The 17,408-nt window shown below is 46.2% G+C and overlaps 1 protein-coding gene across 1 annotated transcript in view; it reads right to left on the reverse strand.

The window, feature by feature from the left end:
- RAB31 (RAB31, member RAS oncogene family) overlaps positions 1–17,408 on the reverse strand; it is a 127,123-nt gene that overhangs the window by 38,567 nt on the left and 71,148 nt on the right. The window contains exon 4 of the mRNA XM_056137990.1: positions 34–105. Coding sequence (XP_055993965.1) covers positions 34–105 — 72 coding nt within the window. The remainder of the gene's footprint in view (positions 1–33; positions 106–17,408) is intronic.

A 17,408-nucleotide genomic window follows, 5' to 3' on the forward strand; every position in this document is an offset into this window, starting at 1 on the left:
AGGCACACATGTTCTCAAGGAAAGCCTCCTTACCTGCTTGGTGATATCATACACTATGACGGCGGCAGCAGATCCTCGATAGTACATCGGAGCCAGTGAGTGAAACTGTTAAGAAACAATAGTTTCAGGCAAACATGAACACCCCTGATGTACACCTCGATGAGGCATAAAAAGACTACCCTCCACCACCCCTTGAGGACTTTGAATTCCCCCTAGGAGTGCTCAGGGTGCATTTTAGGTAGTAATTTTTTCCCTCCTCAATATAAGTCTTGGTCGAAGGCCAAAACAAATGTGATTTATTTTTGGTTTGACATCCAGCAGTGCTGGGGATCATGGCAAGCACCCGACTTGCTGTGTCCCTGCTTCAGCCCAGCCAATGAGGGCTAAAGTGCTGCTAGCCATGGACTCTTTACTCTGCCTGATGAAAGTGCAGGGCAGTAAGGGCAGGATGCTTGCCCGGAGAGGGGAGTGACAGAGCCTGAGGAGGAAGGAGAGATGCTGCAGGAACAGCCTTGGCCCGCAGGCCCGGGTGGCCTGTCACAAATTACCACACAGAGGTGCTCCCCGCAGTGTGACCTGAGCCTGGCCACAGGACTGCACCCTCTCAGAGCAGGATGGTTATTCTGAAGACACAAACTGATTTTATGTGTATTGCAAAGAACATATCTTTGAATATATTTGAGTATCTCTGGCTGTATTTGAAAACTCTGTTGTGTGAGGGTTTTACACATCCGTTAGAAAGAGACAACTCAGCTCCTCAGAAGTATGGACAAAGGAGACAGGGAAATCACAGAGGAACCGAGATGAATTGCCAATGTGTTCAAACATTCATTCAAAGAAGTGATGAGGTAATTGTTACCACATTAAATATATGAAAGATTGATCATAGTCCTTGCTATGTGGGTTGGGGAAAGAATGCACATTCATACACTACAGAAGAATGCATGGGTGGGGGCCGAGAGGCTTGGGGGCCACACCCAGTGCTGTGCAGGGACTATTCTTGGCTCAGATGCCTGGAATTCAAATCGGGGTCAGCAGGCCAGCAAGGCACAAGACAAAGTGTCTGTAACCCCTGTTAAAGACACTATCTCTTCTGCCCAGAGGAATGCACTTACATGACCTTTTTATTAAAAACAGGTGCTAAACATTACGATTCAGGGGAATGCAAATCAACAGGGCATTGAGATATTCCCTTAGACCTACTAGAATGGCTGTTAGAAGTCGAAGAGGTGAGCAGAGCAGGCTGAGCACGTGCTGTGCAAGCGGAAGGCCTAGGCTTGGTCCCCAGCACGGCATGGCCTGGTCAGCACACCAGGAGCAGCCCCTGGTCCAAACAAAACAAAACAAAGAAAGCTTCAGGGCTGGCGCTGCATGCTTCTCTGCAGGATGCCCAGGGTTCTTCCTGGCACTGAGAGCAACTCAATGCATCAATGGGTATCGGGCTTAGCGATAGGTCAGTGGGGAGGGTGTTTGACCCAGGTTCGATCCCCGGTGACCCATATGGTTCCCCAAGCACCGCAAGAAGCAATTCCTGAGTGAAGAGCCAGGAGTAACTGAGCCAGAGGAGTAATCTCTGAGCACCGCTAGGTGTGAGTCCCCCACCCCTCCAAAAAAGAAAAACAAAGGATCTTTAGTGACTCTGCACATAATTATCTTGCATCAGATATAAAGACAGACACAAGTTCAGCATGGAAGGTGGAGGCAGAGTGCACGAGATCAACAAAGAGCACAAGCTCCCCCTCAGATAATAGAAAGCAAATGAAACAGAAGCAAAAGGACAATTAAGATCTATGAAACCAAGTGCTAGGTTTTTAAAAGTATTACTAAAATCAATACACCTCTTCTTAGGTTCACCAGGTGGGGAGGAGTGAAAACCCTAATAAAAGAAGCACGCACGAAAGAGGTGAAGTTCTATTGTAGAGATACAGCAGAGATACAACTAATACTGCAGAGATACAGGCGACCTTCAGAAATGACTGTGAGTATCAACGTGCAAACAAATTGGAGAAACCAGCAGAAATGGACAAACTTTTAGAACCATACAACCTTCCAAGACTGAAGTAGGAAGAAACAGAGTAGACATAAATCCTGAAATCAAAACAGCAATTGAAGTTCTTCCTAGGAATAAAAAAGCCTGTGGTTGTTTTTCACTCATGTACTTTCAGAGAACTACTTACACCCTTCCAAAAAAAAAATACAGAGGGAAAAAATCCCAAATATATTCTCCAAGGTCAATATCCTTAATTCCCAGGGCAGAAAAGTTACAAATAAAACTCCAGACCAACATCTCTGATGAACACAGAGGCAAAAATCCCCAACAATGGGAGCTAAAGAGATAGTACAGTGTGTAGGGCATTTGCCTTGCACATGACGGTCCTGGGTTCAATCCCAGTTCCTTACACAGTCCCCCGAGCCCCACAGGGAGTGATCCCTGAGCACAGAGCCAGGAGTAATCCCTAAATATCACTGGGTGTGGCTCCCAAACAAAACAAAACAAATCCCCCACAAAATTTTGAGAAATGGACTCTGACAACAGATCATGAATATCATCTTGGGCAAGTGAAATTCATACCAAGGTTATAAAGATGGCTGAAGATATGCAAATCAATAAAGTAGCATTCCATGCCAATAATAATAAAAAGATAAAACCAAATGAGCATATACATATACTGAAAAGCTTTCAACAAGCTTCACACACTTTTTTGGGTTGAGCTCCGAGCATCGGAGCACATTTTAGAAGCAAGAGGCCTGGATTTGATCCCTGGCACCACGTGGCGCCCCCTTAAGCACTGGCAGGTGTGGGCTCCCAGATTGAAAAAACAGAAGCAATCAATTTGGAATAGAAGGAACATAAGTAAATATGATAAAGGCTAAACACCAAACTTAGTGGTGAAAAATGGAAAGCTTTTAGGTCTGTAACTAAATAAAGATGTCTGCTCTCACCATTTCTTTTCAACATAGATTTGGAAGTTCTAGTAAGAACAGAAGGTTAGAAAAAAATATATATAAAGTAAATTCAAATAGGAAAAGAAGTAAAACTACTGCTATTTGCAGTTGATGTGATAATATGCATAGAAAATTCTAAGAACTGAAAACTGGGCTGGGGAGACCACAAAGGGGGTAAGATATGGGCCTTGCCCCATGCCACTTGAGCACCAGCAGGCATGATATCTGAGCATAGAGAAAGGAATAAGCCCTGAGCCCCACATAAAATAAGGGCGAAGACCTGAAAAGGCACTTGTCCAAAGACAAATACACACAGTCAAAGATACATGAAAAGTGCTCAACATTGGGGCTGGAGCAATAGTACAGCAGGTAAGGCACTTGCCTTAAGTGTGGTCATCCCTGGATCCATCCCTAACATTCCATATGGTCCTCTGAGCCCTGCCACAAGTGATCCCTGAATGTAGATGCAGGAGTAAGTGCTGAGTATTGCTGGTTGTGGTCGAAAATTTAAAAAGGAAGGAAGGAAGGAAGGAAGGAAGGAAGGAAGGAAGGAAGGAAGGAAGGAAGGAAGAAAGGAAGGAAGATCAACACCACTTGTTATAGGGAAATGCCAAGCAGACCACAATGAGCTATCCCTTGACACTGATGACAGCAGTCAATATCCAAAAGATTGGAAACAGTAAGTTTGGCTGAAAATGTGGAAATCAAGGAATTCTGGTATACTCTTGGTGGGAAAGAAAATTGGTGCACAGTGATTGCCTTATGTTTTGGGGGTCTGTTTGTTTGTGGCCACACATGGAGGCACAGAGGACAATTCCTGACTCTGCTCAAGGGTCTGTCCTGATGATGGTGCTTGGGGCCTATGTAGTATCCGGGTTGAACCCAGGTTTCAAACATGCAAAGTGTGCACTCAGACCACTGAGCTATCTCTCCAGCCTGGAGATTCCTTTTTAAAAACTATAAATTCAATGTGATCCAGCAAAACAATTCCTAGGCACTCATCCAGTTTATGAAGACACTAATTTGACAAGATATTTGCACCCATATGTTCATAATAGTAAAAAAATTGAGTCGATCTAAATGGCCCTTGATAGAAAATTGGATAAAAAAATTGTGAAGGCCAAGCATGTTACTGAATGGTTTAGCATTGGCCTTGCATATGAGGCCATGGGTTCAACCCTCCAGCATCATAAGAAAAAACAAACTGTGGTACATATTCAACATTCTGCTATTAAAAAAGACAAAACTGTGCCCTTGGATAGAAAATGGATAAAAAAATAATGGGAGTCAAAGATAATTCCAGAATGGGTTTTGTTCTCATAGATGGAATTTGAATTACTTAAGAAGCAAACAAACTTAAGAAAAAAAAAAACCACAACTATCCCCACACTTGGTGGGAAGCAAGGTGGGGAGAAGAGAGTTCAGGGTGGGGAGAGGCAGGGGCAGAGAGCTCTTTTTGTGGGTGGATGTTTCTAGAACTTTAGTGGTGAGAAAGGTGGCGATCACCTGCATCGCAGGGATAAAGCTAAATGCCACCTTGTCATAAACCAATAAGCATTTGAAATACAAGAAAATTTAAAAAAGAGAAAAGGTGCCATACGAACATGGAAAGATCTGCTCACACCAACGACTACAGGTGCTGTTACCAGGTGAGGTGGTGAGGCGTTAGCAAGCCGGCAGTGCCATTTCACTGTGTACACGTAACCAAATCATGGTTGTGCGCACCTCAGACATTCCTAATCTTTATTATTATTATGAATGTGCCAGGGAGTAAGCCCAGGGCCTCACACATGTAAGGTAAGTACTCTACCATTGAGTTATACCCCCGGCCCCAAGTTCTATTTTTTAATTTAAATTTTTGTTTAGAGTCCTGGCTCTGTGCTCAGAGACCACTCTTGGCTGGTGCTTGAGGGTCCATCTGTGGTGCCAGGGATTGAGCCAGCATTGCCACATGTGAGGCTAGCATCTTGAGAACTGTCTCTCCAAGCCCTTCATTTTTTGTTCTTCATCAAGGCCATATCCAGCAGTGCTGGGTGCTGAGGTGTCCAGGTCACACAAAGTGATGCTCTTGGTGAGGGGGTGGGGGTCTTACAGTTCAGAGCTTAAATCTGGGGTGCTTTGGAGGTCACCAGGGTCATACCTGCAGTGGTCAGGGCTGCATGCAATGCTGGGGTTTGAATTCAAGGTACTGACATGTTAGACCTGTGATCTGCCATTTCAGTCCTAACCTTGGTTCTATCATTTCTTAAACAATTAATTTGATTTAATTAATTTAGGGGTGGGGATCATTTGGTAACACCCAGTGGTGCTCTGGGGTCACTCCTGGTGGTGCTTGGGGGGGCCTTATGCAGCACTGGGGATCAAATCAGGGCTGATCACATATAAGGCAGGTGCCTTCACTACTGTATTGTCTCTCCAGCCCCTACTTTTATTTCCTAACTTTTCCATTAAGTAGCACTGTAGCACTGTCCTCCCGTTGTTCATCGATTTTCTCGAGCGGGCCCAGTGACATCTCCATCGTGACACTTGTTGTTACTGTGTTCGGCATATTGAATACATCACAGGTAGCTTGCCAGGCTTTGCCGTGCAGGCGAGATACTCTCGGTAGTTTGCCAGGCTCTCCGAGAGGGGTGGAGAAATTGAGCCCGGCTCAGCCGGGCCGACTTTTATTTTACTTTTGGCATTTTAATAATACCAGCAGTATCTCAGGACTATCCCCACCTTGTGCTGGGGTACACTCGGTGCCAAGGACAGTGCTTCACCTACACTCACATTACATCCTCGGAGCTACCCTCTTTCAGCCCACAGTTCTTAGTTTTGAAAAAGATCCTCTTCTGCCATGTGCTTCTTCTTCTTTTTTTTTTTTCCCTTGCTTTCACACCTGGTGATGCACAGGGGTTACTCCTGGCTCATGCACTCAGGAATTACTCCTGGCGGTGCTCAGGGGACCATATGGGACACTGGGAATCGAACCCAGGCTGACTGTGTGCAAGGCAAATGTTCTACCCGCTGTGCTATAGCTCCAGCCCTGGCCGTGTGCTTCTTCTTCTTTTTTTTTTTTTTTTTTTTAGCCATGTGCTTCTATGGTTGAGGCTTCAATCAATCTAGTCTAGATATATTTTTTGGCAATGTACTTCCATGTTGTAGAAAATAAAATCAAAATTCCTGCTCAAAGGAAAATCATAGTAATAGAGAGTTACAAAACCTATCAGTTTTGCTTAGGGTGGGGAATGCATCTTGTGTCCTTTTAGTCCAATTACAAAATGTGGCAGTTTGGTTCTGAATGGCCTCATTAGAGTGACCTAGAGAGCACCCCAAGTAGGTACAAAGTTACATTCCAAAAACCAAGATTTTGTGGACAGATGAAGAAGGGCCGGTTTTGGCCATCCTCTAAGGCAGAGTTCGCTTTTAGCTATAACTAGGCATTGAATCTAAAATGGTCACTGGTGTGCAGCCTCATGAATCATTGAATAGATCTTTGTACATAATGCATTGTTCTTTCCTTCCTGCAAATGGACTCCTTTTGAAATAAATCTGTTGGTAAAAACCACTTAAATGACCTTATTGTCAGGGACTTGGGGGATTTTTAATGAGTTAAAAGTTCCCATCTCAGTTCTAAAACCCAATAATGTACTAACCAAGGGATAATATTTGTGGATGGCAAAAAGATAAATCACTTCTAACCTACAATGTATGGAATTTTCCTCATACAAATATCAAGCAAAAGCACCACAATTGTTCTCAATACTTTACTCAATTCTTGTTGGGGTCAGAACAAAGATTAATAAAATAATCACACAAAATATTCTTCTAGAAAGAAAGCTCACAATCATAAGAGGTTGGTAAAACTTTTAAAAAACTTTTAAAATTTTAAAAAATCTTACTGCGAAAAGTTATTTGAAAATCAAGACAGCAGAAGCCAATTTGAAATTCTTTCCTCCCTAATATTTAACAAAACATCTGAAGTACCAGATTTCAAGTGCTCACTATCTCTTTTTTTTTTAATTTATTTTTTTTCTTTCTTTTTTTTTTAAATCATTTTTTTTATTAGTGAAACACCATGAAGTACACTTATAGACTTATAAATTTTTGTGCTTGGGTTTCAGTTATACAATGATCAAGTACCCATCCCTCCACCAGTGCCCATCCTCCCCCACCACGGGTCCTAGCATCCCTCCCACACCCCATCCCCCCCTTCCCCCCCTCCCCCCCCGTCCCACCCTGCCGCTGTGGCAGGGCATTCCCCCTGTTCTCTCTCTCTTCTTTTGGGTACTGTGTTTTGCCAGAGAGGCATTGAGTGGCAATCATGTTTGGTCTATAGACTACTTTTAGCATGTCTCTCCCACCCTGGGAGGGTCTTCACAACACCCTTTATTTGGTGCTCTCTTCTCTATCTGAGCTTCCTTCTCACCTAGCACATGAAGTGCTCACTATCTCTTATGAGACATTTAAATATTTAGATGAAGAGCATGGAATTGTAAAGAGCCAACTTGTCCCCTCAAAAAAAATTACTACCTGTGTCCTAAATGTTGAGTGTTTCTTTTTTTGTTTTGTTTTTAGCATCACAGAAGGTCAGCAAGATGAAAGGTGGAAGGTAGATGGCTTTCTGAAGGAGTTTTCATCTAGCCCACATCCAATAACTGGGAGATAAATGGACAAACATTTCAGGAAAGCAGCTTCCAAGAGTCTCACAACTGTTTACACACTGTGTTCTAACAATTCAACTTTCTGACACACAAAAGAATCTCGGAACTGAACAGCTCGCTGCAGAGATGCTCCGGACTTTGCACCGGGCCCATCTCACTGGGTGCCTCAGATGGGAGCAGGTGTTGTCCCTCCACCTGCCCCCTAGGAATCTTAGCGGCCGCCATCTTTCAGAACCCAGTGAAAAGCCCAGGTACTCGGGATTAGTGATGGCAAACTCCAGGCCTCTTGGGATAGGGGATGGTCCTGTCCTTCCCATATCCTGCTCCCATGGGACCCTGAATGTCATGCCCACGAGCTGCCTCCAGCAACTGTTTAAGTTAATTAATGGCCATGATCCAGAGACACACAAAAGAATCTTGGAACCAAGCAGCTCACTGCAGAGATCTCTCCAGACTATAATTATCTAAAATTTTAAATTCCTAGGAGCACGCAGCTGCTCTTGTGGCCATGCGACATCCTGTTATTCATAGCAGGCAATACAAATAAATTTTTATCTAGCATCTGCACGCAGCCAACATGGCTGACCCGAGTTCGATTCCTCTGTCCGTCTCAGAGAGCCCGGCAAGCTACCGAGAGTGTCTCGCCCACATGGCAAGCTACCTGTGACATATTTGATATACCAAACACAGTAACAAGTCTCACCGTGTTACTGGGCCCACTCGAGCAAATCAATGAACAACGGGAGGACAGTGATACAGTGATCTGCCTGTTTGGCAGGTTTGAGTGGTGGTGGGAAATTCAAAATAACGGTGGTGGGAAGGTATGATGGTGGTGGAACTGGTGTCAAAATATTGAATGTAATTCGTTATGATGAACAACTTTATAAAAAAATTTTTAAAAATTCAACTTTTTTTAAAAAAAGAATCTAATTAGAATGGGTCACAAAGTAATCAGAATTCATTCTAGAATTATTAGTAGTGATGCTGAAAATCTGAACCCAAGTTCAGTGTTTAATCTTTGGAGACTGATACTCTACATTCTGGCTTAGCCATATAACGGGCAATTGGGCAACAGTGAAACTCAGGCTTCTGAGAAGTCTGACAAAGTCAGCTGAGGCAAGATGGCACAGCCTGTGTTCCTCAGGGGCCTTCTGTAGACTCAGAACCCTGAGGGTCTTTTTGAGATGAAAGTTTTCTTGGCTGAGAACACATAATACTGTTCTTCTGGAGATTTACAAAGTTTATTGTTAGTACGGTAAAAGCTCTGGAAGCATCTATAGTAAAGAAAGCTATGTATTTGGGGGTTAATTAAAAACAACAACAATAACTTCCAATGGATTCCCCTACCCTCCTCCCCCCACCATCCCCTCTTTTCTAGTTATCTCTGCTCTAAGTTGAGGAATGTGGTGGGAGTGCCCGGGAAACAGCTAAAGATCGTTCCTTACTTCACCATGACCTTCAAGATCAAAAGGAACGGCTGTGGAGGGAAAACCTCCTCCCCTCCTTCTGCCCTGGCCTCTCCCAGGGCCTGGCCTGCAGCACGGAGCCCCCTCTTTTCTCGTGTGCTCACACCCCCACACATGCATGTTTGAACACACACGCACACAGAAGTATTGTTCCAGGAACTCTCCCAATCCTTTAGACCACCCAGCCTGCTTCAGGCAGAATGCCTTAAGTACAGGTTTGTGGCATCATAGATTCCACTGCAGCGAGGGCCTGGTGTCGAGTGCGCACCAGTGGGGACAGGGAGTTTCCAAACAGGGACAGGCCCAGCTGGGCTGTCTGCCTCCCCAGGAAGAGGAGGCCCAGGGCCTGGAACACAGGGATTGGTTAAAGATGGTTCTGAAGAGAACGCTTTGTCCCTGGCGGGTCGCTGGGCGCCAGCTGTGGTCTGCACGGCACTCAGATCTGTTCTCGGGCCTGACTCGGGAGCAGAATGTCTCAGCCCCCCCCCCCCCCCCCCCCAGAAGACCAGGCCACAGACAGCCAAGGGCAGATGCCAAAATAGACCCTGTGGAACTCCAGGAGGGAATGAAGGGAGGAAAATTCCTGACATTCCCCACATTCTCAGCTGGCAGAAGTTGAATGGAAAAACCATTATTGAATGTTCTTTCTGTGCCATTCAGAAGGGCAATTTTGATTTTTCACTTAGACCCTTTCTCTCCGCAGAGAAGCAAAGGGCCTATTTAATATGCCTTCTCAGACATCAGCAGTATGTACAGCTGAATAAGGAAAGAGCTCGAAGACTATATGCCAAGCTGTAAACAATGTGGGTTTGTTTTTTTCCCTGAATCATCTATTTTAAGGAGACCACCACTTGGTTTAATAATTCCACTGAGCTACATCCTGGTCCCCTATCTTAAGAATTACAAATTATATTTTTTGATGTTAAAAGATAGAACTTTAGCAATGAGAGGAGACCCCTCCCCCCCCCACCTTTCCTTTCCCTTCCTTTCCCTTTGTGCCGATTACAGTGAAAGAGCTTTCTCAGAGTCAAGGCTGGAAGGGAGGACAGTAGTGGGAGGATGGGGAGCAGGCAGGGACTCAGGAGCTCACTGATATCAGGATCTGTTTTTGACAAACCCTGGGCAGACCTTATTATACGAAAAGATCAAGGCATTGAAGGGGTGAGAGGTGGGGAAGCAGCTCCCCATAAGTGCTCAGGAGGTTCAAGGGCACACATGTGATTCTTGGTTAACCAGGTCGTCAGTTCAATGTAAGGGGCTGGGGACAGTGAAACTGGAGGTGCTGGGAAAGCTGGGCCACCCTGGCAGTCCTGTGTACCTCCAGGGCCACACTCTCCCTAATGTTTAGGGGGGCATGGAGAGCTAGGAATTGAACCCAGATTTCATCAGGCGCACACTAGCTGTGTGCCCTAACCACTACATTCTCTCAGCTCCAACTTAGTGCTGTTCTGTTTTGTGGCCACATGGGGTGGTGCTCAGGGATCACACCTGGCTGGGCTCAGAGGAACCATCTGTGGTGCCGAGGACCAGCCCTGGCTGGCTGCATGTGAGACTAACACCCTACCCATTGCACTCCAATCCCAACTAGGTACGTTTTAAGAGAAGTTTCAGGTGCAATGAACTGACATTCCAACTTGGATAATGAATTAGTCATTTTCTAATTATTACAATTAAGTTGAAGTTCAGGTGTTTGAAAAGCTGTCGAAATACATTTTCCCCATCCAGGGACCGCCCAGTTTCAGGAAACTCCAGCGCTTCTTCCGGTGAGCAAATGAAATGTCCCACAACCCCAGAGCCATGTCCCACCTGTCTCTAAAGTGAGGGCCTTCCTGGGACCCGGAGTCTAACTCGCTGGGCTCAGGAGGAAACAAGGCCTCACAGGTGGACTCAGCGTGGCTTCCTGTTGTCTGTCCCCAGCACTCTGGTTTGCAATAAAACTCAGATTGCTCAGGAAGTCTCCCTCAGACAAAACGGGATGGAGCAGCACAACCCTGAGGGCACCATGTGCCCCAGAGCCTGCCCCGGTGCATCCGACATCCTGGAGCCACGGGCTCGCCCCGGGAGGAAGAATCCCTGGAACACAGCACGATGCTCCCTTCCTCATTTCCAGGCCCCAGATGTCCAGGCTCACCTTCCTGAGTGCCCTCCTTCCCCGAGCCCAGGAATCTTTCCTGATGTGCTGGCCACCGCACAGCAGTCTCGGGGAGCTTGTTCTATATCACTGGATTGTGCACATGTGTTTAAACACAGAGATTTGATTTATGTTTGACTTCTTGGAAATTTTCTAATATAAATGAACACTGGGATGGAGAGAGGACAGAGAAGGCCTAATAAGAAAACAAACAAACAAACCACAATACATCAAACTTCTTGTTCTCACAGGGCTCCTCGGCGCCCAACCCTGCCCCAAACTTGACATCACAGTATGTTTAATGACAGATCAGAGTGACTTTCCGTGGAAATCTAATGTGCCTAAAGTGATTTCCAGGGAATCACTTTCCTGTTGGGAATCTAATGTGTCAAGCATAAAACACCAGCTGTGTGCTCTGGAGTCTAACCCGGCGCCCCTGCCTGGACTCCACTCTCCAGCCTACCCATAGCCTCCACACATGCTCTCGTCCCACTGGGGGTCCTCCTTGGTCCATGCTGCCCTGCGCTCACTCTGCACTTCACTCTTCCTAGCTGCCACCTGGTCCTTTCTAAGCTGTTTGGAGCAGAGAGAAGACGCAACAAACATTCAGTTATCGAACATGTGTGATCAGTTACCTGGGAAGGCAGGTGCATGCAGTACTCCCATTTTTACAGATAAAAAACCCAAACCAAAACTGAGATTTGGAGTGGTTAAGCACATTGCCCAGTGTCACACAGCCTCTAAAATGGTAGTTGTGGGCTGGAGTGATAGTACAGTGGGGAGGGCATTTGCCTTGTACACAGCCGACCCAGCTTTGATCCCCCAGCATCGCCTGGAAATAATTCTGAGCACAGATCCAGGAATAACCCCTGAGTATTGCCAGGCGTGAGCAACAACAACAACAACAAAATCCTAAAATGGTAGTAGTAGGGACTGGGGAAATGGTACAGAGAACAAGGCGCTTGCCTTGCAAAGCTCCTGGCCCTGGGTCAATCCCTGGCACCACATGTAGTACCCTTTGCACCACTGGGAGTGACCCTGGAGTGCAGAGACAGGAATAAGTTCTAAGTATTGCCAGGTGTCCCCCGAGCTGCTGCAAAAAAAAAGCCACAAAACTAAATAAAATGGTAGTAGTAGACCTTGAACACGGGTCTTATTATTCCAATTCCATCCTCTTTGGTTCTCTAAAATGAAATACTGCTTACCTAGATGAAATGAAGATACACACACACACACACACACACACACAAACACACACACAAGATCACACTAAATTGATTAGTGCCTTAACAAGTTCCCTCAAAACAAGTTCCCTCATGAGGTGCATGACAGCACTGTAAGCACTAGAGAAATAGAAGCGGGCAGGTAGAGAAACGGCTGTGAAGAGACCCATATCCTCCACTCCCCAGAAACATGAGGATGCTCTGAGGCACACACAGCAGGAGCTGGGGCTGCCCTGGAGATGAAAAGCCATCTGGGTTTGATCAGCTGGACCAATGTGAGGACCTGGGGTCCTTAAAAGTAGAGGAAAGTAGAAGTAGAAGAAGATGCTCTGCTGCCGGCTGGCTTTGAAGACAGAGAAAGAGCCCAGGAATGTGGAAAGGTTCTGTCCTGAGGCCCTCAGGAAGAACCCAGCCCCACCCTCACTGAGTTCTGGCTGGAGGGAGCCATCCTAGGTCCCAGATTTACCGGGCGCTACAGTGAAACTGTTCTTTGGAGACTGTGTTGGAGGGGAGCCGAGGGCACACTCAGCAGTGCTCAGTTCTGACTCCAGGCGTGCTCAGGGGCCATATGCGGTTTCAGGATGGCAGCAGGGTCTGTGTGCTCCAGGCAAGTACCTTAGCCCCTGGACCATCTCTTTGGCCTAGGAAAAGTTCATTTCTAGTTCGCAAGATCAACCCATGGTTGAGATGTTCCCCCACGCCCTTCCTGTCTCCCCACTGCTGACCCTATTCCCTTCACTTCCAGCCTTCCTCTCTGGTGGGCTGATGGTGAAGTGGAAAATGAGAGGCAGAGGCAGGAAACTAGAACTGGGAGCCCTGAGTGACTCATTTCAGGAGTTGGGCAAAGATGACTAGGTCATAAATCATAAAGGCCCAGCAAGAACAGCAAGAGAGCAAGTCCAATCAGGTCGCCTAAGCAGAAAAGCGGCAGAGTCACAGAAACAACTCGTAAATGTCTCTGTGGAACTGAAAACAAATTGTATTCATCACTGACCGGCCAAATAGGCATATATTTATAACCATATTAGCAACCATTGTGTCTGTCTGATGAAAAATGTTTTCCTAGAAATGACACAGCCTGTATCTGGCCTAGAAAAGCTCTTCGTGAGCTGTGTGTGAGGCTCAGCGGGTTTAGGCAAATCCTCACTGGGTGGCCTCCCTCAGACTCCTCAGAGATGCCTGATTCTGGGTCACGTGTCTGTAACAGCGGCGAAGTCCTCACAGGCCCCCCCGGTTGCTTACTCAGTTCTCCACAACTCATGGACATTCCAGTCTGTCTCTCCTGTCAGCGGCTTCTGGCATCTCGAAAGCCAGTTCTGCACGCCAGTCCCTCACTCTCGAGTGACACCAACAGGCCCCGACAGAACTACTTTGGGAAGCAGGTCTGAGGGTGCCGTTGGTTCTTGCTCTGCCCACACTGAGGCCACCGATGTCCCTCCTCAGATCACACAGGGCTTCCGCTGTGATGTTCTGCCAAGCTGGTTCCAAGGCCACCTCTGAAAGGATGGCTGATGGGCCACAGGGCCCACCTCCAGAGTGGTGATATCACACTTCACGGAACACATCACAGAGGCAAGCCTTGAACCTGCTCTTTCCCAGCCTCTTCGTTTGAGCCAGATTATATTTGTGAATTTATTACTTAAAACATACCACCATTATAATAAAATGTATGCCACTTGACTGAATTACGTTTTGAAGAGAAGAATTATCTTCCAGATAATATTCTTGGGGCCAGGGAACCAGTACAGGAGGTATGTCACTTGCCTCACATGTGGCTGACCTGGGTTCTAGTCCCTGCACCGCAAGTGACTCCACAAAGCACTGCAAGAAGATGGTGGTACAGAGCCAGGCATAGTCTGAACACTGCCGGGGCCGCCCTGCCCCCAAACCAAATAGTATTCTTCACAGCTGATTTCTATAGGCTCTGATTTTTAAGCAACATTATCTAACTTAGAATCCAACTTTAGTCATTTAGTGTACATGTCAAAAGGAAATTTAACATTCTGTAAGCCGTGAGGTAAAAGCAGTGATTTTCCTGGTTAGCATACTTTCCCACCTCCAGCCCCATGCCGAGATGGTTTCAGCCCTCCCCCAAAAGCACACCCACACAAAAACAGAGTAAACCTTTACATCTGCACCCTATGTTCCTCCATGCTGTTATCACCTTTATTCCTTAGGATATCTTTGTGATTTGCCAGGTTTCTTTGACCCCGGGTACCCAAGGACGGAGCAGCCATGCTCTGCCCTGCACAGCTGGCTGTGTGGTGGATGCAATCATGAAATCCGGGAGTGGGGGGGATCCTTGGCTGATTAGCCAAATTGGTTGTTCTTGCTTTCTCTTTCATTCCCAGCACCTCAGGTTAGGTAATTGAAGAAAATGTGCTAATGGCCTCAGCAGAGCAAAGCAGCCAGTGCTGCTCTGGGTCCTGGGGAATGAAGAGCTCTGGGGAGAGTAAATACCCTCGGTCAAGGTCAGGCCATGAACATCAAAAGAAACCTTTTTTAAAAAAATCTCTTTCTCGGTCTTTCTTGAGGGTCTCAGAGTCTCTGATCAGGAAAGTGGCTCTCTCTAACAGGCTGTTTGCTAATGTCAGGAGGAGTTTTGACCTTCCGAAGCGCTGAAGAATGGGGCCTCTGATGGCGCAGAACAAGAGGCTCTGTCTGTGGTGCCGAAAATCGAAAATCCAGGTTCAGCCCTGCACACCACCAGAGCCCATGCAGCCAGGATGCATATGGGGCAGTGTGCCTCACCCACTACACACACACACACACACACACACACACACACACACACACCCCTTCTCCCCACTGACTTTTCTTTATAGAGTCTTTGACTTTGTTTCACTTGAAACCCCAGTTTGGGGGAGGAGAGGGCTGGGAAAATGCCCTTGCTCTTTTGTGGGGACAACTTCTCACAGTGGCTCCTGCAAAGGGCCCCAGAAACCTCTGGCTGTGTCCCTTCAAGGCCCAGCAGGAAGTAGGACAGAGACCCCTCCAAAAAGGACATCAAGGAAAAAGAGAAAAAGTGGGATTGGAGCAATAGTACAGCACTTAAGAGCACTTGCCTTGCATGTGGCCAACCCAGGTTTGATACCATATGGTCCCTAAATCCCACCAGAAGTGATCCCTGAGCACAGAGCTAGAAGAAATCCCTGAGCGCCACAGGGTGTGGCCCCGAAACAAACCGAAAAAAGAGGGCCAGGAGAGACAGGATGGAGTGACCAACCCTGGCACTCTGAGCTCTGCAGAGGCAGGAGTAAGTCCTGAGCATCACTGGGTGTGGCCCAAGCACCCAAGTTTGGATAAGGCCAATCCCCTACCCCAGTCCCAAATAAAATACTTCTGTCACAAACAAAGTAAAAGCACACACCTTGAAAATAATATTAACAAATAGGATTTCACAGCCATTGGAAACTGTCATCTCTTTTCCTATGTGCTCAATGTTTTCTTTTTCTTTTAATTTTCTTCCTATTGAGGTAACATAGTTTACAATGCTGTTGACACGTAGGCTGTATGTGTTTAAGATTGATGGGTGATGTTGCTGCACCACAACCAATACCAAAGGGCCACAACCTCTGCTGTTGTCCCCAGGTCCTTCTCATTAACCATCTCCCACCACCCGCCCTTGCTCCTCCACTCCTTTGCTTGGTGACCTCAGTCCTGTTATCAATGTCCAGAGGGTTTTCTTTCTCTGGGTGTCGCTGGGGGGTGGGGGCAGAAGGAATCTCCTAAGGACTTACAGGGCTACACTCTGGTGCTTGGGGCCTCCAGAGCACTACCCAGCGATACTCAGGACCACGTCATGCTGAAGATGCTGAAGTTGCCCTGTACTAGTGCTCCAGCCTCTGATGGTTTGTTTTCACTGGACACTGTCTAATCTCTTGTTTTGTTTATATACCACATATGAGTGAGATAATCTGGCATTCGTCCTTCTCCCTCTGGTTTATTTCCTTTAACATGACACTCTTCAGCTCTATCCAAGTTGAGCAAAGGATGGGATTTCATTCTTTTAAAAAAGCTGAGTAGTGTTTCATTGTGTATAAATACCACAATTCCATTATTCACTCATCTGCCATTGGGCATGAGGGCTGTTTTCTGATCTTGTCTACTGTAAATACAATTTAGGTGTACATAAATCTTTTTTAAATAGTTGTTTTACTATTGCTCTGTTTTTCTTTTTGCAGTGCGAGGGGTTGAACCTGGGGCCTCATGTACAAAGGCAAGTGTGATATTCCTGAGGTGTAACCTCAGTCTCCAGAATTAGTTTGTTTGTTCCTAAAAAGGATACCAAAGAGGGAATCACAGGGTCAAAATTTTAATGCTTGAATTTTCAATAAGTCTCTGTACTGTTTTTTTTTTTTCTTTTTGGGTCACACCCGGCAATGCACTGGGGTTACTCCTGGCTTTGCACTCAGGAATTACTTTTGGCGGGCGGTGCTCAGGAGACCATAAGGGATGCTGGGAATCGAACCCAGGTCGGTCACATGCAAGGCAAATGCCTTACCCGCTGTACTATAGCTCCAGCCCCACTGTACTGTATTTTTAAAATTTACTTTAATATACCTGGAAATTCTTTACCTTACAAGACAATAATAGGAAGCCCATGCATGACAAATTTCCACAGAAACTTAGACAATTTAGAGTGTTAAACTACCAGTTGGAAACATTCCTGAACTCATTTCAGAGATCCGAATCTGGGGAGAGGGTCCACTCCCAGTGGTACTGGGGGTTGAACCCAAGCCTCCCACAAACAAAGTATATGTTCTGTTTCCTTCTTCTTGTTGTTTTAGGGGCTTTTTTTTTTGCAAGTGCTTTGTGGCCACACTCAGGTGCTCAGGGGCTACTCCTTCCTCTGTGCTCAAGACTTACTCCTGGCAGAACTTGGGGAACCATATGCAGTCCTGGGGATTGAACCAGGGTTAGCTACATCAAGGCAAGCACCTTAACTATACTGTACTATATCTGTGGCACTGATACTCAGCCTGTTAGACTGGCT

This window comes from Sorex fumeus, unplaced genomic scaffold (assembly GCF_029834395.1).
Source record: "Sorex fumeus unplaced genomic scaffold, SorFum_2.1 ptg000128l, whole genome shotgun sequence".
Classification (NCBI taxonomy): Eukaryota; Metazoa; Chordata; class Mammalia; order Eulipotyphla; family Soricidae; genus Sorex; species Sorex fumeus.